This window comes from Lutra lutra, chromosome 5 (assembly GCF_902655055.1).
Source record: "Lutra lutra chromosome 5, mLutLut1.2, whole genome shotgun sequence".
NCBI lineage: Eukaryota > Metazoa > Chordata > Mammalia > Carnivora > Mustelidae > Lutra > Lutra lutra.
The window spans coordinates 51,507,473-51,535,439 of NC_062282.1; the positions used below are offsets into that span (position 1 = coordinate 51,507,473).

Here is a 27,967-nt window from a genome sequence, read left to right on the forward strand (position 1 = left end):
GAGCAGATGAAAAATGAACGTAAACATCCAGAACACAGGACCCTCTTAGGGTCCCCTGGCTTAATTCCCTCTGTGAGTGGGACTGAGAGAGATAACTTTTAAAAAAATATTTAATGTACAAAAAGCTGTTAAAATAAGAGTACAAAAAACTCCTAAAATACCCTTCGCCCAGATTCCTTAGTTTTCATTTTATCTTCGTGCTCTCCACTTGTACATACACTTTTTTCCCACAAGTAAATTCCAAACATACTTCCCTGCCAGGAGGCAACTTTTACTTTGTAATTTGGACACTGCTGTGTTATCTGAATGTATTTCTCTAACACCAGAAAAGCCAACAAAAGAAATATCAAACCGACCAAGATTTTTGAGACAGGAAAAATTTCCTTATATACCTGCCCTATTTGCAATTTAACTAAAGTAGGCCAGACACGATTTATTGAGAAAATGCTGTAGCTATATCTTGTCCAGTCGAGAAACTAAAGAGAAACAACATGGAAGGAAAACAGGCAAGGAAGAGCTGGAAGAAAAGGAACCATGGGAGCTCACGCACTGCCGGTTCCTTGGGGGCAAGATTAAAACAAACCGGAGCCCCTCACCTGTGAATGCAGCTTGCCTAGCCCTGGGGCTCCTCGTAGGGAGCAACAGTTCTGGGACAAGAGATACCTGTTCAATCATTCATTCATTCAAGAGATTTTTTTTTTAAGATTTTATTTCTGAGAGAAAGAGAGACATCGGGGCAGAGGGAGAAGCAGGCTCCCCACTGAGAAGAGAGCCAGACTTGATCCCATGATTCTGGGATCATGACCTGAGCTAAAGGCAGATGCTTAGCTGACTGAGCCACCCAGGCACCTTCATCCAAGATATATTAATTCCTTCATCTGACTCAGTAAGTATCAAGTACCTTCTATATATCAGACATTATTCCAGGCACTGGGGATATAATCTAGAATAAGACAGACATGCACCTAATCATAAGATTAAAACTGTAAGACTCTTAGAAGAAAAGAGAAGCAAATCTTTAGGACTTCGACAACAGTTTCTTTGATAGGGACACCAAAAGCAGAAGCAACAAAAGAAAAAAAATCTAAATTGGACTTCAAAATTTAAAACTCTCATGCTTCAGAAGATAACATCAAGAAAGTGAAAAGCCAACCCACAAAACAGGAGAAAATGTTTGGAAATCATGTATCAGTAAGAGGCTATATCCAGAATATACAAAGAACTTCTACAACTCAACAATAAAAAGAGAACCCAATTTAAAAATGGGCTAAGGGCGGAATAGATATTTCTGCAAAGATGACACAGAAATGGTCAATAAGTCCATGAGAAAATGTGCAACACTTAGTCACTAGGGAAATGCAAATCAAAATCACCCTGAGAGAGCGCCTCACACCCACCACAATGGCCACTGTAAAAACAAAAATCAGAAAATAAACACATGTTGGTGAGGATGTGAACAAACTAAAAACATACAGCCACACAAAAACTTGCATAGGAAAGCTTCTAGCAGCATTAGCCAACATGAGCTAGGGAAACTAGAAGGACCCTAAGAAAGACTACTTTTTTGTTGCCTCTACTCTTGCTAGGACCTACCGCCCCACCACACACACACCTTACAGTACAGATAATGGCTGTCCTCCTTGTAAAGGTCAAGGAGTTAATGATTTCTTGAGTCTTTCAGCACAATAGATAACATCTAAAGAGTGATGAGGCAGGGTCATCTTAAACGGTTTTCCAAGACCTATGAGTCACCGAGACCCCTGGCTCCAGGGCATAAGTGCCTTCTGGCAGACACCTAAACACTTCTCTTCGTTCCTGGATGCCTGAGAAGACACTGCACCAGACCACCATCCTCAATAAAAACCCAGACCACAAGCAAAGACTGAGACTCACTCTTCTTTCCTTTGAGTCTCCCAGACACACTTTATCTGCTCTAGGTCTCCACCAAACTACTCTCACTTCCTGATATCTATCCTGTGAGAAGCTAAGGACCCACTTGGGGCGGGGGGGGGGGGGGGGGGGGGGCGGCGCTGTGGGACCCAGCCAGCTGGCAGTGGCAGTAGCCTCCAAATGGAAACAACCCGAATGTGCACCAGCTGATGAATGGGTACACAAAACACAGTAAATCCACACTGTACAATATTATTTGGCCACAAGAAAGAACACGAACATGACCCTTAAAAACATGCTATGTAGAGAAAAGCCAGTCATAAAAGACCACATATTGTGGTCCTATTTATATGAAATACCCAATACAGGCAAATCCATATAAACATGAAGTCCATCACTGGTTGCTGGGAGCTAGGGGTGGGTAGAGGTTAATGGGGGGGGGGTGACTGCTAGTGGATATGGGGTTTCTCTTTGGGATCATGAGAATATTCTGAAACTAGATAGTGTTGATGGTTGCACAATTCTGCATGCACTAAAGGCAAGTGAACTGTATACTTGAGAAGGGTGAATTTTATGGCATATGAATTATATTTCAGTACAGTTGTTGTAAAAAGAGTAAGATGGACACATCACCCATTCTCAAGAGGTTTATGGTCCAGTAAGTGAGAGCTAGAAATCAAATGAAAAGGCAATTACACAAGTTCAAACTGTGACCCATGCTACAAAGGAAAGCCAGGGGCAGTGACTGCTTCGAACACCTTTGAGGAGCGAGGCCTTCCCAGTGAAGGGAAGCCTGACCTGAGCCTGCACGCTGGGACCTCTTCTCCTCTGGCGCGTTCCCCCGCAGAGCCCGGGAACCCTGGAGCTCCGCTCTCAGAAGGTGCTCCCAGGTGAATAAATTACTACCTCTCCCTTATGTTTACACATGAAGAAACAGAGGTTGAAAAAGTCCTGAGACCCCAGGCTTTACTTAATCTGCAACAGATCTGAGACCACAAGACTTTCAATGTATCTTTTTTCTCAACCCTTCATTTTAAGTAATCTCCATGCCCAATGTGGGACTTGAACTCACAACCCGGACATCAAGAGTTGAAAGCTCCACCACCCCAGCCAGCCAGGCTCCCCCATATTTCTGTTTGTTTAAATAATGGAGATGCCCTTTTATCATCAGTTTAACTTCTTTAAAGGAAAGACTTGACTTGTGTATTATTCATCTTCACTGATGAATTTATGATGAATTTATGAGGCCAACATGGGATTTCAAACCCCCTTAGGGCAGGGTTTGGGTCTGCTTTGGCTCCTCACCATTCTGTCACCACCCTGAGGTGACTGGGGAACACTGTCAGGTGCCCAATACCCAGTTGTGGAAGGAATGAAGGCAGGGAGGGGGAGAGCTAGGGAGGAATGAGGGACTTAATTATGGTGAGCAGCAAATGCCCTGAGCCTTTCAGTCAGTGGTGACTTCAAGGAGGAGAGATATAGCCAGCCAAGATTTGGAAGGATGTCTAGGGGCTGACCTGCTGAAGATGCAGGAAAAACAGCACTTGCAAAGCTACACAGTGTTCTGCCCAGGGAATCCAAAGCACTTGGAACAGAGAGACAGGCAGGGTGTGCCTGGACAGAGCGGGCGGGGATGGTGGGCACAATCCCATTTTATGTGCCCTGCTAAAATATCTAGCCTGTCCTGAGGGCACCAGAGAGCCATGGAAGGCTCTGAGCAGGGCATTAAGACCGGCAGGATGACTTTGTGTGAAGACCCGGGCCCCTCCAGGACCACGGCCAGATGGCTGGGAGCAGCAGCCAATGGGGGACCACAGCTCCAACAGCAGTTTCCCTCTCCACCCTCCAGCAGCCCGTACAAGCTTGCAGGCTCTGTGGGTATTTCCTCTCCTCCAAGAGCTCGGAGGCTCCTGACAAGAAGCAACCACACTCACAGGCTGCACAGCCCTCATCAAGGCAGGTCAAAGTCCCAACACACAACAAGGAAGATGTGCAAAGTCCAGACTTCCCTCCCCGCTCAACTCAGCCAAACTTAACAGCTTCTGGACTTTTCTCTTGGATGAATTGGGAGGAGAGAGCTCAGAGCAACACACTGTAGGTCTTCCCTTGGTATACTTTCTGGGGAAGGGTCCAGTGGCTTGAGCAGATTCTCAAAGAAAGCCATTTGTGCATAAAAGAAAAAGAAAGAGAAAGTTATGGACTTATGGACCTTTGGAACGGGCAACAATACCCATCAAGGGAGTTAGCAGTAGCTGGCGCCAAAAGTGGGTAGGATTCTGAAACCTACAACAGCGGCCCTGGGAGGCTCTTCAACCCACGTCCTGGTTTAAATGTCCTTTCCTGGGGCACCTGGGTGGCTCACTCGGTTAAGCGCCTGCCTTCGGTTCAGGTCATGATCCTGGGGTCCTGGGATCCAATCCCACTGGGGCTCTCTGCTCAGTGTGGACCTGCTCCTCCCTCTCCCTCTGCCTGCCACCCCTCTACCAGCTTGTGCTCTCTCTCTCTCTCTGACAGATAACAAAATCTTAAATAAATAAATAAATAAATGTCCTTTCCTAAGAGACGTTTTCTCTGGCCTCTGACCATTCCAAATCAGGTCCCCCTGGTTCTCAGAGCACGCTATTCTTCATGGCCAAATTTTACTTATTTACGTGTCCTCCTGATAAGCTCTTGCTCCCCAGGATGGGGGCCAGGGCCATCTGGCCTATACCACTGTCCCAGAGTCCGGTGTGTGCCTGGCACCGAGGCAGCTGGTCCAGAACTACGGGCATGAGTATAAAAGGACAGTCAGGAAAAGGCAGGAGGAAACTTAAATGCATGTTATTATGGGAAAGAGGATGATCTGAAAAGGCTACATATTAATAGGATTCCAACTATATGACATTCTGGAAAAGACAAAACTATGGAGAGGGTAAAAAGAGCAGTGGCTGCTGGGGACTGGGGGGGGGGTGGTGACAGAAGAGGCCAAGCACAGACGATTTTCAGGGCAATGAAATGACTCTGTATCCTATTATGATGGCGGACACATGTCATCATATATTTGTCCAAACCCACAGGACGTGCACTGCCAAGACAGAACCCTGAAGCAAACTGGAAACTTTAAGTGACGACACTGTGTCACTGAGCTCAGCGACTGGAACAAAGGTACTAGGTACTGCCTCGTGGGACATGTGGAAGTGGGGGAGGCTATGCCTGTGGGAGGCCGTGGGGTACGGAATACCTCTGTACCCTCTGCTCAGTACCGCTGCAAACCTCACACTGCCCCAAAAAATAGTCTTAAAAAAACAAGAACAAGAATGAATCAGTTATGTACCTCCTTGCACCCAGTCAACTCCTGTCCCCACACACTGGGGAGCAGCCCAGCACAGACTGTGAAGTCGGGCAGCTTGGGGGCTCCCAACCCCACTACTGATTAACCTGGTGAGTTCTGAGCCCCAGCGCCGTCATCGGAAAAAATGGGGGTCACGCTGCCACAACTGTAAAGGACATGGCACTTAAGGGCAATCAGCAAGCTTTAGTGGCCTTTTCCTCAAGCTGGGCAATCAAACTTCAGATAAACTGAGCTTATCTGCCTCTGTGAATAGCTCTTTGGACTCTCAAAGGAACCTGCTTCTGCTGGTGGAACGAAGCTTCCTACCTGAGGGTTTACAGGGGGGCCGGGGGGCCAGGGGGGCCGAAGGGCCTCCATGGGAAAGGAAACCAACCCCCCACCCCAGGTCTTCCAGAGAACCCCGAGCCAAATGCAATCAAGGGCCCTGAGCCTGGGCTTCTGCTGCAGAGAGGGGTGATTCCTTGGGAAACGAACAACAGTGTGGGACGCCAGCGTGCCTCCCTGGTTTAGTTGGAGGGCGCAGCTGATTCCTTCCCTAATGCAATTAGAGGGGGAAAGATCTTCATTGCAAGGGCTTTGCTTTAAAGATCCGCATTCCTCCCCAAGCACTTTTGACCTAAGGCAGCTTAAGGCCCTGGCCGCCAACAGCCAGGGTGCGCGAAGCCAGCCCCTCCTATGGAGGGGCCTGGATTCCAGAAACAAAAGAGCAGCCTTCGAGGGGCGGCCTCTAAAGCCCTCCCGGATTAGGCAGGCACTTGGCAGGCGCTCAGCAGCCAGTGTGGGCGGAAAGGGGCAGGAACCCGGCCAGGCAGAATGACCTTCCTCTCAGCAGCGCAGGGGCAACATCTCTGTGGCCAGCAGGAAGTCGGGGGGTGGGGGGGCACCGATGAAGAAGGGCACCAGGACAGGCAGGGGCTTCCAGAAACTCCCCCTCCCAAGCCACTGGCCTGTCATCACCTGAGCCCGACAGGAGAGCACACAGTCCTCCCTATACGGAGACAGGGCAGGGGACAGTGAGGAGTTCAGGTGCGGGAGGTGGAATCCATCTTTACGAGAAACCCCTTCTGTTACCAAAGCAGTTTATTTTGGTTTTTCAAAATAGTAATTATGAAAAAAAAAATTGTAACAGAAGACAAGAAAAAACTATTAGACAACAAAATGTTCACAGCAGTATTCTGGAGGGCTCAGATCTTGTGTGATTTTTATTTTCATGCTTTCAACACTGATTCTTAAAAAACACTTGAAGTACAACAAACTAACAAGCAAGCAAACAAACTCAGAGAATAGACAGTGGTTGCCACAGGTGAGGGGATAGGAGATGGGCAAAATGGGTGAAGATGGTCAAAAGATACAAACTTACAAGTACAAAGTAAATAAATCCTGGGGATGTAATGTGCACTATGGTGACTAGAGTTAGTAATACTGATTCATACATCTGAAAGTTGCTGAGAGAGTCAATCTTAAAAGTTCTCATTACAAGATAAAAATATAACTATGTGAAGCGATGAACACTATACTTATTGTGGTGATCATTTCCCAATATATACAAATATTCGGTCCTTATGTCGTACACCTGAAACTACTATAATGTCAATAAAAAAAGATTTCGAGGATGAAAAGTACAGTATGGGGAATATAGTCAATACACTGTAATAATGTTATATGGTGACAGACAGTAACTATACTTATGATGGTGAGCATAGCTTAATGCATAGAACTATCCAATGACTGTGTTGTACAAGCTGGAACTAATAGAACACTGTATGTCCACCAAACCTTAAAAACAAATTTAAAAATAACTTCCAAAAAAACCGACTGAAATTAAAAAAAAAAACAAAAAAAAAACCATTCAATGTGTAACCAGTTTGAATTTCAATGACTGTGTTTCCAATTTGAAAAGAAAAAGAGGCAGGGACTAGATACCCACTGTACTAAGGCCCCACTCAAAATGTACCCCCAAGGATTCCCTGGCAATCCCACATCATAACTGTGAGAAAATCAGCCCTTTCATAAGACCATGCCCCATGCCAGCACTGCGCTAACTAGCCCACTTCGTCCACACAAGAAGCAAGATCCCACCCAAATCTAATCCGCAAGCAGTGATCTTTCGTTTTCTTTCCTCTTTACTAGTTATAAATTATATATTCACCAACAAATTTCCAAAAGTAGAAAAAAGTAACCAATATCACTTCTGAGCCCTCGTGCAGAGAAGTCCTGTTAAGTTTTACACGGATTCTTCAGATGTTTTCTCCGTGCAAATGTCCACAAAAGGGGATCATAATCTACAAGGGTATCCCAATTTCCCTTCAAGACAGCCCCGGAAACCATGTTTTCAGCGGCTGCCTAGCGTTTTATCACTGTAAGGTTGTGTCGTGACTTCACCAGAACCCCCTTCTAGACGTTTGGGCCATTTCCCCTCCTTGCAGCGTCTGTACTGGTCACTTACCAGACAGGTCTTCCCTGACCTCCCACGCCACAGCAGCCTGTCTTCCCACACTGCGCAGTGGCTGTCAAGCAAGGGGTTTGCTTGCTTATTAACTGTCCTCTTCCCTCCATCCTGCAGAATGTGACGTCTGGGAGAGAGAGGGAGTCACTTTTCCCTCCATGTCCTGGCTGTGCCCCTGGTACTTGGCACACAGCAAGGGCTAATGAGTGTCTGCTGAATGAGTGAATGAATGTTTGAATGAATGAATGAATGGACAGAGAGTGTTTCATGATGAACACAGGAGTGACCTCAGCCAACACCAGCTGGGGGAATGCTTTTTCTGCCTGTGATGCCATCCCTGCCTTGCCACAGTTTCCCTTATACAGCCCTGCATCCTTCACTGGGGTAACCAATGAGGGAGAGGCGGGGACTGCTGTGACACAGGACACTTCTGTGACTAGGGGCACCATTCTGGGGGAAAGGTAGCTGGTAAATGTCCAGAAAAGGCTGAGTCCTTTAATAAGCACTCTGCTTGCTGAAGAAGAGCTCTGTCTGCAGTTTGCAAAGCAGGAGGATTATCTGAGAGGGACAGCGCTCCGAGAAAGGCCACGGACAAGTGCATCACAAGGCCTACAAAGCCCAAACTGGGATGCACACAGAGGGAGCAGGGCTGCCTGGACAGGCTTCTGAAGATTCCAGGCATAGATCTCACCGCCATTGCTCTCCCCTCCCCTACAGAGGCACTGATCTTGGCAGAGGTGGCAAACATTCTACACCTGGGCTAGGCTCAAATGTGCCTGGGAGAACGGGTGAGGCCAGGCTGACGTGTAGTTAGTTAAACAGGCCCCGAGCACACAGCCAGGACAGCCGGGCAGGGACCCTGGCCTGTCATTGCTGTAGGACAGATGGGGGAGAAAAGTCAGCCTGTGTTCTTCACAGGCTAACCTCAGAGAAGTTTGAAGGTCACATGCGCTATAAACGTTCAGCCAGTCACCCCTGGTTTCTCCTATTAAGGGAGAAGGGAAGTCTTCATTTTAACCCTTGGTGTCTTGCACTGAGTTGTTTCTAAATGCCTTATGGTTTTACTTCTCATTATTAACCTACTCTTCCTTTTGGATCTCAGCTCAAAAGTCACCTCTGAAAAGTACATCCTAGTCATGCCCCTGTCAGATATTCCCCAAGCATCTAGAACTTTTCCCCACCCATCCATCCCCATCCCAAGACACTTTTAGTGTCTTTCTTTACTCCTCGACTGTAATTACCATGAGGAAAGGGATGGTTTCATCTTGTTCAGCTCTGTGACCTCAATACTTGACGTAAAAAAGACACTTAATAATTAACAGAACATTCAAATTTGGACAAAGGCAAATATTTGAAATGAAAAGGTAAGTAAAAATTATTTGTTCCTGATCTTAGCTTGAAAGAAACGATCATAATGTGCAATTTCAAATACTGAGGAAGACCAGAGAGGTATAAGAACCTGGGGATGCTGAATTCTAGGAGAAAGCAAGCTCCGTCCTTGCCTTGGGGTGGTGTGTGCCTCAGTCTACCCAACAGCAGCAGAGGGTGAACACAGAGGAAGCAGGTAGTGTTTTACAGGGGAATGGGAACTTCAAGAATGGTAAATTACGCACTCTGCACTCAGTCATTTCCAAGGCAATGTTTCCTAATGTGTGTTCCATCACATCCCAGACCCAAGGTTCACTCCCTGAAGAACAGAGATCTGTGGGCCACACTTTATACTGCATACTACTTTGTTCCTTCCTACAAGGGATCATTTATTACCTTACTAGAAGCCCTGAAACACTTGTTTGGGAAAAAACTTGAACACAGTTTTAGGACACTCTCAATTAAATCTGGCTACCCATAGATCTTCCTTACCACCATTCCTTTTGGGGTGCAGGGAGAGTAACAACAACCCAGAGAGCTTGGGAACTCCCAGAGTTCTGGGAGATGGTGCTTCAGGATGCTGGCAGCTGGGCATGGGTGTGCTAGGGAAATTAAACCCCAATGCATCTGCAAGGTGAGACTCCAGAGAAAATTCCTGGCTCAACTCCCAATCAGTTGATGATGCTAAGCCGAGAGATTTACTGAAAAGCTCGCTGAGATCAAAAACCACTGCTTCTCCCCGCAGAATTGCCCTGGTAAGAATTTCCACAAAGCCATGGTATTAGGAGCCTCGGACCAGCACAAGAGGCTACAGATGCCACCAGGCAGCCAAGGGCTGAGTGCCCTGCCCCATGTCTAGGGACTTGGGTCCAAATGAAATGCCGCCCCCAACCCGCCAACTTCCCCACCACATATATTATGTACACATATCTTTTCTATATATTCTATAGAAACTCAACTCTCAATCCTCCTTGGAAAGCAACAACTGATTCTTCCTTGGAAATCATCTCCTATTGGGTAGACTGAGGCACATGCCACCCCAAGGCAAGGACAGAGCTTTCACTTTCCCCTAGAATTCAGTAAACCCAGGCTTTTGTACCTCCTCTCTGGTCTTCACAAGTATCTGGAATCACCCATTGTGATGAACAGTTCTAGACAAGCTTCCATTTTATATACATACGTTGCACACGTCATCTCAAATACATATGTATCTCATTTGCCAGATACTGTGTCCCATGCATTCAGTCCTTTCATCCTCCAACAAGCCCACAAGGTGGGGATTCTCTGCATCCTGGTATTCCAGACATGGACAGCTCAGAGAGGCTATGGAACTTGCTTAAGGTCGTAAGTGATGGCTCTGAATCTGGTCTTTTGACTCCATGCTTGTAACACGGTTTTGTGGCTTCCACGGGATAGTTTAGGTTTCTGTTTTCCTTCCAAAGTAATGTTATCTTCAACCAATTACAAAACATCTCATTACTACAGAAATTTTAGAAAACATATATATGAATACAAAGAAAATTAGATTCACCAGCAATCGCAGCACTGAGAGGTAAGCATGAGCACGTACACAGAGCTGGTTCTCTACAGACACACATGCCACCACTTCTCTCGCTCATTGTGCTCTCGCCCTACAGACAACTGTTACTCCTGGGCTCTCCATCCTGGCACTCACCCTGTTGAGGTGGGCCCAGTTAGTGGTACCACCACCAGGATCGGTCGGGGACCCAGAAAACTGGGGCCACCCTGCAGGTTAGCGGCAAAGCTTGGACTGGGACGTCAGAGGAACTGGCCGGGGACTTGGCGTGTGATGCTGCGTTGAGTGTGACCACCACTTCATAAATGGCCCAAGATGCAGCGCGGGGCTGAGCTGCTTTCCCACACCAGCCACCGAGGGAAAACCACACGGGTCTCCTCTGTGCTTCCCGCTATGCTCGTCTCAGCGCCGCCAACTGCTGCCTCCCTAGGGAGGCTGGGCCTCCAGGCACGGGGCCAGCTGGTTGGGAAACAGCTTGAGGGATCGTGTCTGCCTGAGAACAAAGAGTAGCAAGACATGAAGAAACACCATGTGTAACCAAGGAAGTGGAGACTTGCAAATTGAAAGGGAAAAAGAAAGGGGAGGGGGGTAGGTTGGTTCTTCAGAGGCCTCAGGAGCGCACGCCACTGACCTAGAAGGCCCTGTGAGGCCCGAGGCTCACCTTCCTTCCCCTATCCACCCCAACTGTTTCATAAAGCCCTAGGAGGTATTTTCGGTAAAGAACCAACATCTCTTCGAGAAAACCATTTCAACACTCTCGGGAGGGTGGCTTGCGGCACATGGAGCCCACAATGCCAGTGACATTCCCTCCTGCTGACCCCTGGTCTGTAGCATACCTCCAGCGGACAGAAAGGTCACCACAAGCCACCGCATGGATCACAGGCCCCCTGAATTCAGGAGAGAGCCAGCTCCAGACACACCTTATTCCCAGAAGCCAGAGCCTCTGCCCTCCAGAGCACATTCGATGACAGGCCCCGAGACAGTGGCTGGGTATCCAGCCATGGCCAAACACAGGTGCGCCTGCCTCTCCGCAGTCCCTTTCCCACTCTGCTCCCCACCGAAGACCTCCCAACGCCTCCACAGACAACACTCATGGCCTTTTATAAAACGTCCCCCAAGTTCTTCACTTCGGCAGCTTCCTGATATGACCACATCCCTCACACCTTCTCAACTGGGGGTGCCCCTCATTCTCCCACACCCTCCTTTATTTAGGTGCATGGGTGGTTCTCTGCAACAGGTCCAACCCTGGATCGATCTTCCCTCTTGGGTCCCCATTTCTAAGTGGTGGCCTCAATAGCTCGTCACATGACACTTTCAGATCCCTTCCTCAATTTTCAGATTCCTTCTAATGGCTCCTCCGGCACCCTGACCCAACTATGCAGCCCAAAACAGGTCAGGAGGGTAAGCATGACCACGACCCCTGAGTCTCTCCAGGTGGGACTCCATTCCCTTGCTGACCTACCATCCAGGATTTTTGCCACTGTGGTCAGCTGATCACAGGCGCTGGACCCTTCTGAGAATTCACAGAAAAATGAAGGCTTCCCCCTGTACTGAGTTCGATAATGTCTCCCCAAACTCCCTATCTACCCACAACCTCAGAATGTGACTTTTTTGGGAAAGAGGGTCTTTACAGATGTGACCAAGTTACAACAAGGTTATACTAGATTAGGGTGGGCTCGTAACCAATGACTGGTGTCCTCATGAGAACAGAAAATGGAGACACACAGACGTACAGAGGAAAGACTGGGCAGAGACAGATGCAAGAGGAAGACCAGGTGAAGACGGAGACCAAGAATGGACAAACGCAGCGACAAGCCAAGGAGCACCAAGAGGCAAGGAAGGATCCTCCCCAAGAACCTCTGGTAGGAGCACAACCCTGCAGACACCTTGATTTTGAACTTCTAGCCTCCAGAACTGTGAGAGAATAAAATTCTACTGCTTTCGGCCACCCAGCCTGAGGCATCCCTAGTGGTCTAATGCATTCCCCATTTCCAGACTTACCGTTGTCTCAGACTTCCTGGGGACACAGCTGGACGCCCACCTGGGCTCTACATGCGCTTCTCGTGAGGCTGATGCTTGACTACAAGCTCCGTGAAGGTAGAGAACATGGCTGTGTTCACCACTTCTATTCCCAGGAGATGGCACTGCTTGGCATGTCAACAGCTTTTAAACAATGTATGTTGAATCCAAGAATGAACGCAAGGTAGGCAGAGGGAGAAGCAGGCTTTCTGCTGAGCAGGGAGCCCGATGTGGGGCTTGACCCCAGGACCCCGGGATCATGACCTGAGCTGAAGGCAGATGCTTATTCTACTGAGCCACCCAGGCGTCCCAACTGGTCTTTTTTTAAAGCAACATTAATAATCAATGAGAGAATGTGCACTAAGCATTTAACAGCATCTGGCCTATCATAGGCACCCAAAACACATCAACTCCCTTAACTAAATGAAGTCTTTAAAGAGGAAACCGAAATTAGCACATGCTAGGAGGAGCTTTCTTTTCTTTTTTTTTTTAAAGAATTTATTTCTTTTTTTGACAGACAGAGATCACAAGTAGGCAGAGAGGCAGGCAGAGAGAGAGAGAGAGGAGGAAGCAGGCTCTCTGCCGAGCAGAGAGCTGGATGTGGGGCTCTATCCCAGGACCCTGGGATCATGACCTGAGCCGAAGGCAGAGGCTTTAACCCACTGAGCCACCCAGGTGCCCTCAGAGGAGCAGCTTTCCAAGAACCATGTTCACTGTGAAAAAAGCCAATCAGGCTCAGCAATGGAAAAATACTTTGTTCCAACTAGTAAGAAACTTGAAACCATTCCCTCCTTTTGTTAACTGGTTCTTTGACTCTATTTCCTAAAACTCTCAAGTCTCCCCACTTCCTGCCCTAGCGCAGATGCCATTTCTTTGGCTCCTCACCGACGAAGACACAGGTCTCCAAGGCCAAGGCCATTTCCCAGTGATCTAGCACCCCCCTCCTCCTAGCACTCTGAGCACTCACGGGATACATATGCACATCTGGGAGCCCCACCTCCCCAGAGCCAAAGCTTCTGGCCTCTCCCCTCCCCTCCCCTACTCACTAGACTGCCCTTCGCAGGTCACCGAGTGGCCATCACACATTGCCCTGGGCTCTGGGAGATGAACTTCCTCCACACCTCCCTCCGCCTAGCAAGCTTCTGCTTATTCTTTGAACCCAGCCCAAACCGCACCTCCTCTTTGAAGCTTTTCACACATCTCTAGGCAACGAGGTGTCACCATCTGTACAGCCGTTAACAAGGTGAGCTCTGGAGCCAGGTTGCGTGCCTTCCAATCCCCGCTCTGCCATCTTCTTAGCTGTATGGCCTTAGGTAAGTCATTTAACTATCTACACTTAAGGATGTCTCAGCTGTAAAAAGGGGATAATTATAGTACATCCTAGAGGGGGCTGCTGAGGACTTGGGTTGTGGAAGGGAATATTTGTCAAGCAAGCACCCATAAATGCACGGTAATGTGGACTATCGTTACACTACTGTTGGGGGTCCCCAGGACATGGCTGAGTCTACACTACCCTGGCAGAGACTCCCATAGGTCTACAGGCTGTATTTGGGGCTCAGTAAATGCTGAATAAAGAGGCTGTCTGCCAATGAAGTCATGGAGATGGCCCAAGGAAATCAGCCAGAATTCTGCCTTCCCCAGACTCATGGTCTAAAAAGGTTACCTGTGGCCCCTAGGCTTTCTCCCTTCTCACCAGAGTGCTAAAATCCCTTCCTCCCCAAATAGGCCTCCAGGGAGGTTCCTGACACCTAGGAAGATGTCCCTAGTGGACTGACAAAAATGCCCCCCAGAAACCACTTCATGGCCAATCCCATGCAAAATGAACCCTGAAGAGTTAAGGGATAATGGAGTATGATGCCTACAACTCAGTTCTTTTTTTTTTTTTTTTAAGATTTTATTTATTTATTTGACAGACAGAGATCACAAGGAGGCAGAGAGGCAGGCAGAGAGAGAAGGGGAAGCAGACTCCCTGTTGAGCAGAGAGCCCGACTGGGGGCTTGATCCCTGGACCCTGAGATCATGACTTGAGCAGAAGGCAGAGAACCCACTGAGCCCCCAGGTGCCCCATGCAACTCGGTTCTAGAAGAAAAAATGAGTAAAGATGGAAGGAGAGAAGGGTAAGGCGAACATGTTAAATAAAATGTTCACAATTTTTGTACCATGCTGGCAACTTTTCTGTAAGTCTGATATTATTTCAAAACAGAAAGTGAACTCCAAAGGAGATACTAACAAGAGATATCAACTCAGAGCCAAGGGCTTTAGGCCACTAACTCCCACATTCTCAGATCGCTTGAGGGGAAGTTCACGTTACACCATCACTGACTTCAAGGCTGGCTGCCATTCTCCCACCATCCTAAGTCAGACTCCGGACAGCACGTCCATGGTTTTAAAGTCCCAGCTCTCCCACTTAAGAGGGAAACCCTGGCTGAGCATTTAAGCTCTGAGGCCCCTTCTCTACCACCAGGATGGAGTTACTGGGAGCCATGCTACCCACCCCATAAGCCTGTTTCAACAGCGAAGTCCAGGAAGGCAATGTGTAGACTGTAGGGCACAGACTCCAGATAAGCATCCATGACGTGCAGCAGTCACTCTGCTTGGAACTGAAGAGACACAGCCCCAGAATGCCCTGACGGGCCTGTCCTTTATGGGGAGAAGCCGGTTCAAATCAAATATTCCCCTTAAGAACTGTGTAATTACAAACCATGCTGAGCAATGAAGGAATAACATGGGGCGGTCTGAGAATGTAACAAGGGGCCCAGGCCCAACCTTGTCCGAGAGTCAGGGAAGGCTTCTCTGAGGAAGTGTTGTTTGAGCCGACAGCTTGACAACAAGCAGGCTACAGCATACTAAAATCCCACAAAAGTAGGAAAGTATAGGAAACAAACTGTGAACCGTGAACTCAAGTTAAATGATACCAAATCAAAGGTAGGGGCCTTTTATCAGAAAAAATGACCTGGCTTCTCCAAAAGTCAACATTATAGGAAAAAAAATGTTTTTAAGGGACTTGGGCAGGGAGGGTGGGCAGGGAGGCCATCAGCAAATAAAAAACTTAGGAGTAATTAAAAAAAATTATTTATTTATTGGTGGGGGGCAGAGGGAGAGGGAATCCCAAGTAGATCCATCACCGAATGCAGAGCCCAATGTGAGGCTTGATCCCATGACCCCAAGATTATGACCTGAGCCAAAATCAAGAGTCAGACACTCAACAGACTGAGCCACCCCAGCACCCCAAGAGTAATTTTTTTAAGAAATGTAATATGTGGACCTTATCTGGATAATGTTTTGAATAAACCAATGATAAAAGCCATTTTTGAGACCCATGGAGAAGGTAAATATGGACCAGACAATAATAGATTATCAGTGAATTGTCGTTGATTTTGTTAGGTGTGATAATGGCATGGTTGCTACATTTTAAAAAAGTCTGTTACCAGATATTTATGGGTAAACTGACATGCTGTCTGGAGAACAGATGAAACAAGTACTCAGCTTGGTGGAGGATACATGGGGATTCATTTTACTAAGTTCTCTACTTTTGTGTATCTTTAAAAATCTCTATCATAAAAAATTAAAACAGAGGGACACTCCAGAGTCAGACATGCTCTGAGTTGTCTGGGTTTTTCACAATGATCAGAAAACCAGCAGTCATTATGTGCCAAGCTGTCTTCCCTAATGTCACATCTAATGAGTCCCCAATATTTTAGTGTATTAGACAAATCACAGTAAAACCAATTCCTTTCTGATGGGCATTTAGGTTCTTTCCAACTTTTCCTTACAGTCACTGAATCTAGTTCCCGATGCTTCTCTTTTAATGACCCTCCCCTCCCATCCTTGTTGCCTCAGCCCACACACCCAAGTCACTGCACAGTCATTTCTGGATTGGGTAGCTCATGGTACCAGTGTGGATGTCTCTATCCCAAAGAATGCCCAGCCTCTGGCTCTGCCTGCTCCTGTGACCTCCAAGAGAGCCAATCCTCAGGACAATGCAAATTTGGCCTCAAGAAGGATTCAATTTCTAAAGAACTGCCCCTTGGGGGTCAGTGGCACCACACACGGAGCGGTCTAAGAATGAGCACGGGGAGTTTTCCAGCCAAGGTAGGAGATGACCTCAACAGCCCTCACCCAGACTGACATGTGTCCCAGGCTGGTTCCCTGCTACAGACGGGGCTCCACAGGTCCTGGGAATATCTATTTAGAGTTCCCGTCCCACTTCCCTCCAGCCTCCAGAGCTTCCTCCACTCTGGGTTCCCATTCCTTTCAAACACAGCCAGGAGACACCCTCTGACCTATCCAAAGGGCACTGATTTTTTTTTTTTTTTTTTTTTTAATAAAAGCCAATACCTAGGTCTCGCAAAGCTGCTGGGAAGCAGGCACTCTCTCACACCATTGGTGGAAGTGCAAACAGACACAATCTTTCAGGAATTTTATTAACTGGTAATGTGCAAAGTTCTTAACATTTTACCCTGTCACCAACAATTTCATTTTAGGAATTTATTCCCAAGACCATACCCAAAGACAGACTAGGATCACCACCACGGTGCAATTTATAATCAAATGGTACACTAAGAGTGCCTCAAACAAAGACTTGTTGTGTTATACACATAAACAAACAGAGTATTACTCAGCAGGAAAAAAATAAACTCCTAATAGACACAACAACAGGGATGAATCTCGGATACATTATGCAAAACAGAAAAAGGCAGACAGGAAAGAGTCCATGCGGGTAACTACATTTACATGAAACTCCAGGAAAGACAAATATGGTCCACAAACAGCAGACCACTGCCTGGGACTGGGGAGCAGGATGGAGATTGACTGACTGAGAAGGAGCACAGTGGAGCTTTCCAGGTTGATGGCAATGCTCTGTATCTTTTGGTAATGCTCTGTATCTTTTTTTTTTTTTAAGGATTAAAAAAAAAAAAGATTTTATTTGTTTATTTGACAAAAAGAGAGAGATCACAAGTAGGTAGAGAGGCAGGCAGAGAGAGAGAGGAGAAGCAAGCTCCCTGCTGAGAAGAGAGCCCGATGCAGGGCTTGATCCCAGAACCCTGAGACCAGGACCTGAGCCGAAGGCAGAGGCTTAACCCACAGAGCCACCCAGGCGCCCCTTTAAGGATTTTCTTTTCAAGTTTATTTATTTAAACAATCTTTTTTTTTTAATTTTTTTTTTAAAGATTTTATTTATTTATTTAACAGAGAGATCACAAGTAGACGGAGAGGCAGGCAGAGAGAGAGAGAGAGGGAAGCAGGCTTCTTGCTGAGCAGAGAGCCCGATGTGGGACTCGATCCCAGGACCCTGAGATCATGACCCGAGCCGAAGGCAGCGGCTTAACCCACTGAGCCACCCAGGCGCCCTATTTAAACAATCTTTATAGCTAATGTAGGGCTCGAACTCATGACCCAGAGATCAAGAACCACATGCTCTACCAACTGAGCCAGCTAGGTGCTCTGGCACTGTTCTGTATCTTGAATATGGTGGTAGTTACATGACTGCATACATTTACCCAAATTCACCGTGCACTGTAAACTGAATGCACTCTTAAGATCTGTACATCTTACTGTAGACTGTAACTCAGTTTTAACTCAAAATGAGTAATAACTCCACCTAGATATCCAAGAAGGAGATGAGCCAACCAAATCCCAGTGTATCCACACAATAAAACACAATGCATGACATCGTAGAAAAATAGTTAATGACATAAAAAGTTATTTAATGTATACAGTTAAGAGAGAAAAAAATTAAGTTCTAGAAATATAATATATAATGGCTTATTTTTAAAGATTTTATTTATTTATTTGAAAGAGAGAGAGAGAAATCATGAGCAGGGGGGAGGGACAGAGGGAGAAGCAGGCTCCCCTCTGAGCAGGGAGCCAGTTGGAGGGCTCGATCCCAGGACCCTGGGATCATGACCTGAGCGAAGGCAGATGTTTAATTGACTGAGCCACTTGGGCATCCCTACAGTGGCATTTTGTAAGATGAAATATATATATTTAGATTAAAAATGACCAAAAAGAAATATCTCAGCCATTTATTCAATAAAAATTTATTAGTATCTACTATATAACTGGGCAGAAAAGACAAAAAAAATCCCTCCTCATCATGGAGATTCTGTTCACTGGTTTCACAGATAATATTTGAATTATTATAAAATATACATTAAAAAATCAAATGGTACAAGAAAGTGTAAATTTTACTACACCTGTGTTAGAACACACACACATACGCGCGCGCGCACGCACACACACACACACGTTCTTGTTTATGCAGAGAATAACTCTGGAAGGATTCACAAGAAGCTGGGATCAGTGGTACTTTTTAGAAAGGGAGACCAGGGCAACGGAACAGGGTGGAAAGAAGCCTATTCACTATCTACCCCCTTTTCTTTTTTCAAGATTTTATTTGAGAGAGGGAGTGTGTGTGTGAGAGAGAGAGAGAGAGCGCGCGCGCGCGCATGAGTAGGGGGAGGGGAGTGGGAGTGGGAGAGAAAAGCAGACTCCCTGCTGAGCAGGGAGGAAGGTCAATCCCAGGACCCCAGGATCGTGACCTGAGCCCAGGGCAGCCGTTCAACACACGACTGAGCCACCCAGGCGCCCTACTACCTACCCTTTTATGTAGCTTAATTTTTGTTACCATGTTCTCATATTACTTATTCTAAATAAGCGCAATCACTTGTTTCTACTTGTTTTGCTAGCGTCCAATAACCAGGAATTGGGTACAGAAGAATGATACAGAAATGTGGGCATAGGGGTGCCTGGGTGGCTCAGTGGGTTAAAGCCTCTGCCTTCGGCTCAGGTCATGATCCCAGGGTCCTGGGATAGAGCCCCACATCCAGCTCTCTGCTCGGCAGAGAGCCTGCTTCCTCCTCTCTCTCTCTCTCTGCCTGCCTCTCTGCCTACTTGTGATCTCTGTCTGTCAAGTAAATAAATAAAATCTTTAAAAAAAAAAAAGAAAAGAAATGTGGGCATAATATACTGTGAAATGAACAGAGTGTTTAGAGACAAGCTTTTTCCCACTTTCAGCAAAAAAACAAAACACAGAAAACAAAATAAAATGTATGATGATGACATCCACACAAAGGAAGAGAAGAATCTAACCCAAAGCTTCAACAGAGATTACTTCCAAGTGCTGGGACTGGATGAGGAATTTGACGTTCTTCTGCTTGCTTTTATTTGTTTTTGCAGTCTCCTAAACAAACAAGCAAAAAAACCCCACCCCACTTTGTGTGTGTGTGTGTACACGGTTTAATAACTTTAAAAAAACAAAAAGAGAGAAAACTGCAGACCCACAGTGTCACCTCTCTGCCAGGTGCTCATATATACGAGAGAATCGTTGGCTGCGCTCGCTTTACCCAAGGGGGTGTGTGGTTTAGGAAGACAAAGAACAAGTCAAGGGCAGAGGCACAGGGCCAGCTCAAAGCCTTAAACGTCCTCCCTCACTTGGCACAGGCTTCCCCAGTCAGCTGGGGCACCTGCCAACCCCTGCCCCACCCCAAAATCCATGAGGCCCCAAAGGCTGACCGACTATGCCCATATTCATGTATTTTCTCTGGGACACCTGGGAGACAGGTGAGGCAGGGATCACACCATCCTGACAGGCAGGTGAAAGGAAAGCTCCAAAACAATGTGTTTCTTCCTCAGGTAAGGTGCAGTGAGACCAAGCCTCAGGTGAGTGTTGTGGGCCCACTGAGCACACCATTTCCCAATCTGTCTTCCATCCCCTCTATACAACCCAGGGGTGGGGGAGGGGGGAAGCCCAATCACTCTTGTCAACAGTGCTGCAGGGAAGTCTGCTTATACTAAAAGCCTCACCTCGCCCTCCAGGAAGGGGCCCTAAGGGCCAACAGCTTAGGATCTCCCTTGAAGACCACAACCGTAGGCAGCCCTGTCAGTAGGTAAGGGTTTATCCAAACCAGCCAATGGGGTGTGACAGGTTTAAATGACACATTTCTGGAACTAAGCTGGGCAGACACATCTTGTGGCCTGTGTCAAGAGCATTTTCCTATTGGTAGATCCAGTCTGGGCTCATGATTTGGGAAGAACTCACCCCTGCGTGTGCAGAAGCCCCAAAGGAGGGGAGGGGAATAGAAAAACCAATGAGGGCGTGACCCAGTCAAACTGTGGAGCAGGGACGTGGATCAACACTTTCTATGAAAAGTCAAATTTTGGGGCACCTGGGTGGCTCAGTGGGTTAAGCCTCTGCCTTCAGCTCAGGTCGTGATCTCGGGGTCCTGGGATCGAGCCCCACGTCGGGCTCTCTGTTCACCAGGGAGCCTGCTTCCTTCCTCTCTCTGTCTCTGCATCTCTGCCTACTTGTGATCTCTCTCTATCAAATAAATAAATAAAATCTTAAAAAAAAAAAAAGAAAAGTCAAATGTTGGCCTTGCAGTGGGGAAATTTAAGGAATTTAGGGAAAAGATTGAGTAGAAAAAAAAAACAAAAACCACGGACACTGGAAGAGATACATTAAAGGATGTGAAGCTTTAGAAGCCACTAGAAAACGATGTGGCTTTAACTCAGGGGTAGGGGAGCTGGGGTGAGATTCTCCCACCTCCAGCTGTCAGAGTTCAGGTGAGAGAAGCCCTGGAGGCATCCCTCCCCTGCCCTGACAAGTCAGAACACCATCATGTCCACCCCAGGGACACTCAACAGCAGAGGCCAAACCGCTTCAAGGTGAAAAGCGTCACCCACAGGTGAGGTGCCAGGACCAAATAAGGAAGGTCCTGGCTGGGCAATCAGCCCTTCCAAGGCCCAGAGCAAGGCCAGAGCCCGGGACTGCTAGATTCTCCGCATGGTTGAAAGAAAACCCAACGTGGAGAGTCATCGTCACACCGACTGAAACCCAAAGCCTACGGTGCCATGGATGGCAGAGCCTGGATGGTCTCGTGCCACGGATTTCCAATCTTTGTTAAAATGGATGATTTTGCAATTGAATTTATGTACAAGCTCTGATATAATGATCTGTTTGCTCTCAACAATTACTCACACCCTTTGAGTCTGGTAGTTTCCCATCTGTAAAACAAGGTCAATGCCAGGGCTAGGGGTCAATGCTTGGGGAGCAGAGCGCGCCCGGCACACCGCCGGAAACAGTGAGTGTTCAACAGACAGTAGCCGCCAAGATTATCATCACTAAACATCATTTTTGTTGATGGTTTATAGGAAGAGCTTTGTATAAATTCAGTCACAGATCAGTAAAAATGTCCTCTATCAGTCTACCGGCTCACGAAACGGGTCTCGGACAGGTAAAGTTCTCTAAGTATACAATGAGGCAAGCTTCAGGAAGTAGGCCGACTGCAGGTCTGGGACAGGCCAAGAAGACCCCCAAGATATCATATGACCCCGACCCTAGGAGGTGAAAAGGATGGAGGGAGCCTCTAGCACACAGGTTCCCCAGGGTCCCTAAGATAAAGCTATGAGATCATGCCAGGTAGGGCTTGTCCACATGGCTTTGGGAGGGTGGGGGTCTTAAATTTTAAACTTAAGGTGGGTTCCTCTTTTGGGGGAAACAAGAAAAGGTGGTTCTCAGTTTTTTCTGTTTTTTGTTTTTTAATATTTTATTCGAGAGAGCGAGCAAGAGCAAGAAACCACAAGCAGGGGAGAGCAGTAGGCTCCCTGCTGGGCAGGGAACCCGATGTAAGGCTTGATCCCAGGACCCCAGGATCATGACCTGAGCCAAAGGCAGATGCTTAACTGACTGAGCCACCCAGGCGCCCCAGGTTTTAATGGGCTCTCAGCTTTAATCTGAATACTCATGGGGATATACACCTGGTTACAGGGAAACATCACCAACAGCCTCACTGTCACCACTGGCCTGGTGAGGATCTGTTCCCTGCCTTGTGCTCACTGAAGTTCAAGGGCACAGGTGTTACAAGAAAGAAACTTGACCACCACCGCCACCCCCACCCCAGTACCGGCTGGCAGCCCGACCCCCAGCAGGAAGTAGCTGGAGAAAGGGGTTCTAGGTCGGTTCCAGCAGAAGCAACAGAGCCAGGAAGGATGATGAAGGGAGCAATTAAAGGCTGAGCATGGGAATAAAGTAGCCGGAGAGGGAGACATTTCTCTAGAGGGATGTGGGCGGGAGGAGGGTTCCATTCTACCCCACACAGTCAGGATGCTTTAGGCTAACTGCTTAGATTTTGCTGATGGTGTCTAGCTGCTGGGTCCCAAGGACATGACTTTTGGCAAACTGATGGCTTTCCCAGCCTCAACCCCCTGCCACTCAAAAGCCCAATGGGATAATGATGCCTTTCTTAATAAGGATTACCTGTCACACTTGTGAAGCCTTCTGAGGGTGGTCACAAACCCCAAGCCTTACTCTGACCACACACTACGTGAAAGTGATGATCCATTTCACATTCAGCTTCACATTTAACAATCATTAAGTGGAAAGGCACAATGCCTGTCATGTGACATATCTCCCAAGTTCTCAGGTCCTCACTCACTCCTAACATGCCTACAAAATATCCCAAAGGAGGGGCGCCTGGGTGGTTCAGTCGTTAAGCATCTGCCTTCAGCTCAGGTCATGGTCCCAGCGTCCTGGGATCGAGCCCCACATCAGGATGCTTGCTCTGCGGGAAGCCTGCTTCTCCCTCTCTCACTCCTCCTGCTTGTGTTCCCTCTCTCACTCTGCCTGTCTCTCTAACAAATAAATAAATAAAATATTTAAAAAAAAAAAAAAAAACCCAAAGGAGACTCATTCTTCTTGCCACTCTGCTCAGATCAAGGAGACTCTATTCTGGATACTGACACCTGGCACTGAACAAGACAGACACAGACCAATGCCTGCAGAACATACATTCTAGTGTAGGGGAGAAGATAATCAACAGAAAATAAATCCAGGTACTGGCAAATACTATAAAGGAAAGAAAACAGGATGATCTGATGGAGAGACACAGAGAACAGTAAAAGAGGAATACAGACTTCAAGTATAGGGAATAGCCAGTGCAAAGGCCCGGAGACACGGAATAAGCTTGACTCATTCAAGGAAGAGAAAGGAGGTCAGTATGGGAAGGAGTGGGAGACAAGGTCGGAGAGCAGGCCAGGGCCTAACTGTGTCAGGTATTACAGGCAGAGGTCACTGTGAGTGCAACGGGATGACACTGGAGGTCTTTAAGCAGGGAACCGACACGATCTAAGTTCTGGTGGTAGTGGGGAGAATGGACAATGGGGGCCAAGTTCCAAGTTTTGAAAAGTTAAACAAGTGGCTCAGAGTCTGACCATGGTAACTAGTTCGCATCCAACACCACAGTTCATTTCCACAGTATCACATTTTGCACGCGATAGTACAATGTTATTCTGGAATTGCACATCTGACAAAGTGGGGCTCCCATTATCTCTGTGATCAGCCTTGCTTCCTACATCAATCAGGGAGCAGAACCGCTCCTGGTTCAATGACTGACAATTCAACAGCACACGAGCAAACGTGTTTTATGTTCACCTGGCAACATGTGACAAACTACGAGGGTCGACTAAGTGCGAGACACTTGCGAAGTTGTCCTACAGCGTTAGAAATGTATTACTGGAATAGATGCCTACCAAAAAATTACTCTGGGGAAAATTAAAGGCCAGCCCTCATTACTTAAGAAAGGTGAGAGTTTGGTGTGGGTTCCCCCTAGACCTCACTTTTCTCTGCAAACTCTCCATAAAGCCAAATTGTCTCAAGGGGCATCTGTTTCTTTGAGCAGAGAGAAAAAATAAAGGAGAAAAATTGTTAATATATTGGGGAGGTAGGACACCATAGCCAAAGGAACATGGGATTTGCCCTTAAAAGACCCCGGGCATCAACCCCTGGGTGAGGTTTCTATTTCTAACCTGTAAAATCTGGACATACGTGTCCTCCCTGAGGTGGGTAGCCCATAAGAAATTACCACGGCACCGCGGTGTGGCTGAGGCACAATTAACAGGGGACTGTCTGCCCCTGCTCCTCTGAGCAGCTGGAAGGCTCGTATAAAAGATGGGGGGGTTCTCAGGTAACTGAGCTAGCTCAGTTTATGCTGCTTGCAGAAAGCCTTCCTGCATCAAAGGGACAAATCAGGAACAGTCATTGCTCCCAAGATCTGAGCAGAACTGACTATACTCAAGCCTATGAGAAACAAGGAAGCCCAGTTTCCACGGCAGTTCTCACTACTTCACTTAGCCACCAGCTCTGGGAAAGAACCAAGACTAGACTGCCTGGTACACCAACGGCTATCCCAGCTTTCTACCTGACCACCGAGACCTGGATTCCTTCTCCAGATGACCAGAATGGGCTATACCCTGGCCATTCTGCTCTCCCAGAAGAGGACCAAAAGAAGCAGAAAAAAACTACAGCCTGGGGAACCAATGTCAGACAGAGGTAGATTAATAGGTACAGGAAAAAAATTAATAATAATAATAATGGAAAACAGCCACTCCCCCCTTGAGGGAAAAAAACCCTCAACAGCTGGTGACTTTTTTTTTTTTAAGATTTTATTTATTTATTTGACAGAGAGATCACAACCAGGCAGAGAGGCAGGCAGAGAGAGAGGGGGAAGCAGGCTCCCTGCTGAGCAGAGAACCCCAGGTAGGGCTCCATCCCAGGACCCTGAGATCATGACCTGAGCCGAAGGCAGAGGTTTAACCCACTGAGCCACCCAGGTGCCCCAACAGCTGGTAACTTTTTAAGCAGAACTCCATAGACAATGGATACAAATGCACTGGTTGTGGGACCTGTCTGTGTGGGGACCCAGGTACACCACAAGGAAGACCTCTCCCTCCCTATGTTGGGCTGAATAGTATCTACCCATGTCACCAAATTCATGTCCACCTACAATCTCTGTAGGTGGTCCTATTTGGAAAGAGGGTCTTTTCAGATGTAATTAATTAAGATGAGGTCTTACTGGATTAAAGTAGACCCTATTCCAATGAGTGGTGTTCGTATAAGGAGAGAAAACAGACAGACACATAGACAGAACGACCTGTGACAACCAAACTCACTGGAATGATGCATCTGCAAGCCAAGGAACTCCAAGGATTAGGATGGCCCTGCCAACACCTTGATTTTGGATTTCTAGACTCCAGAACTGTGAGAGAACACATTTCTGTTGTTTTAAGTCCCCTTGTCACAGCAGCCCTAGAAAACCAATACACAAGGGGCACCTGCGTGGCTCAGGTCATGATCTCAGGGTCCTACAATCCAGCCCCACATCAGGTTCCCTGTTCACTGGGGAGTCTGCCTTTCCCTCTCCCCCCTGCTCATGGGCACACACTCTCTCTCTCTGTCAAATAGATAAATAAAATCTTAAAAAAGAAAGAAAACCAATACACTCCTCTATTTCACACCTGTTTCCCAAACCACCCTTCGCAGTCTCAGCCCAGAAGCAGGAGGCAAGACACACAGGCCATGCCACCAACCCTGGAAGTTCTACCTTCACCAAGCCCATCAGCACTTCTCCCTTTAAGGTGAGGGGAGTGAATGTAGGGATTACATTTCAGCTGCCTCCAGAGGCAAACTGGCAGAGGGAGGGGAGTGTTTGTTTTCTCCCCACATCCTCCCAGTTTTGCAACCTCTCTTTTAGACTAGTGTTTCTTAAATTTTATTCAGTCCCATCCCAGAGATTTTTTTTTTGAGGGGGGCATAACTATATATATCACGTACTTTCATTTACCTATCATTTCTTTACATCGAGTCACAACTTTTTCTATCTTAAACTGCTGTATCGTTACAATCAATGGGAATCATTACCTAGCCTATGCAGAACTTGCTAGATATACATTTTTAAATTTCACATTAAAATAAATACACAATCTTTTTTTTTAAAACGTACTGTTTAAAATTACCTCAGCTGTCAATACTATGGGAAACGCAGTTTAATGACTATCTCCGTTGAGCCGTCTGGGTTCTTAATAAGTAAGACCAGTTAAAGCTCTCCCAACCTCGAATGTCTCCCCCCACGACACTCCCGGAGAAGGGGAAGGGGAGGACCAAGGCAAGGCACCGGGAGTTTGAGCACCAACGCGGGACGACGTGAGAACATCGAATCGAGACCCCATTAAATGCCCAGCCCCACGACCGCGGCGGGGAGGAACTGACCTTCTCGCGCAGGGTGCAGTGGACGTCCGAGGCGACGCGCCCTTCCCACCACGGCTCATCCATCATCGGGTTTGCAGCGCAGCGATCCGACGCTACCGGGCCCTCAGGGCGCACCCTGCGTGGACACGGCAACTCGAGCATCCGCAGCACGCCCCCTTCCCCGGCTCCGACCCCCGGCACCCCTACCCTAGCTGGTCCCCGGCTGGGGCCGGAACGGGCGCCCATTCCTGCCCCGCTCGGCGGAGCTGGTGGTCGCCTCCGGTCCCGGCGAGGGTACGGTGCCCCTTTGCCCTCTGCTCGCGGGAGCCGGAGCGACCTGGAGCTGTGCAACAACTGGCAGAATTTTTATCTTCCTTTTTGCAAAAGTTGCAGAGAAAGTTGTGGGCTCCGGTAGGTCGCCCGAGGCTGGAGCTCCGGCAGCGGCCACCGGCTCGCCGTCCCCCACTCCTCCCCCGCCGCCCAGCCTTTGTCCTGCTCCCACATCCTGCCGTAGAGCCGGGGCGAAACTCACGCATCCCTCTTCGGCCGTGGGGGGCTGCGGGCGCCAGGCCCCTATCAGGGCCTAGCCGGCGGTGCCCTCGGGTGCCTGCACGCGTCTGGGCGGACAAGCGGGGCGCTCCACGCTCTCCGCCGCCGCTTCCGCAGCCCCGCTCGCCCCCGCCGCCGCCGCGCCCCTGTGTGCGCTCGGGTCCCGCCGCGGCTCGCAGCCTCCCGGCCGCCGGGGGCCTCCCTCCCTCGCTGGGGGAATTGGGGGCCGGGCGTCGCGCATGCGCCGCCGGCCCGCACCCCCACGGGGCGGGGGGCTGGGAATTGGAGTCTTTTCTTTCGCCAGGGCTGGCTCCGCTTCCTGCCCGCCCTCCTCCCCCGCCTGGGTGGAAAGCTTCCTCTCACCTTCGCGGAGTCTCTGGGTGGCCTCCCGGGCGCCTCGTGGGCTTGCACGCGGAGCGCAGGGACCGCAGCGCCACCTGCGCGCACCACGCGTGAAACGCGCGGGCAGGATGCCCCCAGAAAGTTCTGTCTCCCGCGTGCTCCGCTGTAGCCAGCCTTACGTTAGGTTTCACCTGTTTTTTCTTTCTTTCTGTTGTTGTTGTTGTTGTTTCCAACCTTGTCCTGCTATCGGGAGGTAGATTTCCAAACGGACAGTTCCCACGAAAGCTCGAGAAAAGCCACTCTTGGTTATCCACGAGTCCTTAATTCTAAAGGAGATCAGTATACCAACTGGTATTTATCATGTTCCTGCAGAGTGTAGATCTCGTCTTAGGTTAGAGGAAAACCTGTCTTTTGGAAGGGTACGGTGGATGGAAAGCATTGTCATTTTAATTCAGCTGATTG

The 27,967-nt window shown here is 48.0% G+C and overlaps 1 protein-coding gene across 2 annotated transcripts in view; it reads right to left on the reverse strand.

Annotated features, from left to right (window-relative positions):
• The window catches only part of CCNJL (cyclin J like), a 56,336-nt gene extending 28,627 nt beyond the window's left edge, over nt 1-27,709 (reverse strand). The window contains exons 1-2 of one of the 2 annotated variants that reach the window (XM_047731366.1): nt 27,527-27,709; nt 26,636-26,750 (exon numbers count right to left, since the gene is read on the reverse strand). In XM_047731366.1, the coding sequence (XP_047587322.1) occupies nt 26,636-26,701 (66 nt within the window). In that variant the 5' untranslated portion in view covers nt 26,702-26,750; nt 27,527-27,709. Of the gene's footprint in view, nt 1-26,635; nt 26,751-27,146; nt 27,419-27,526 lie in introns of those variants that run through there. The other variant, XM_047731365.1, reaches the window with a different exon arrangement.
• Nucleotides 27,710-27,967: the final 258 nt, after the last annotated feature.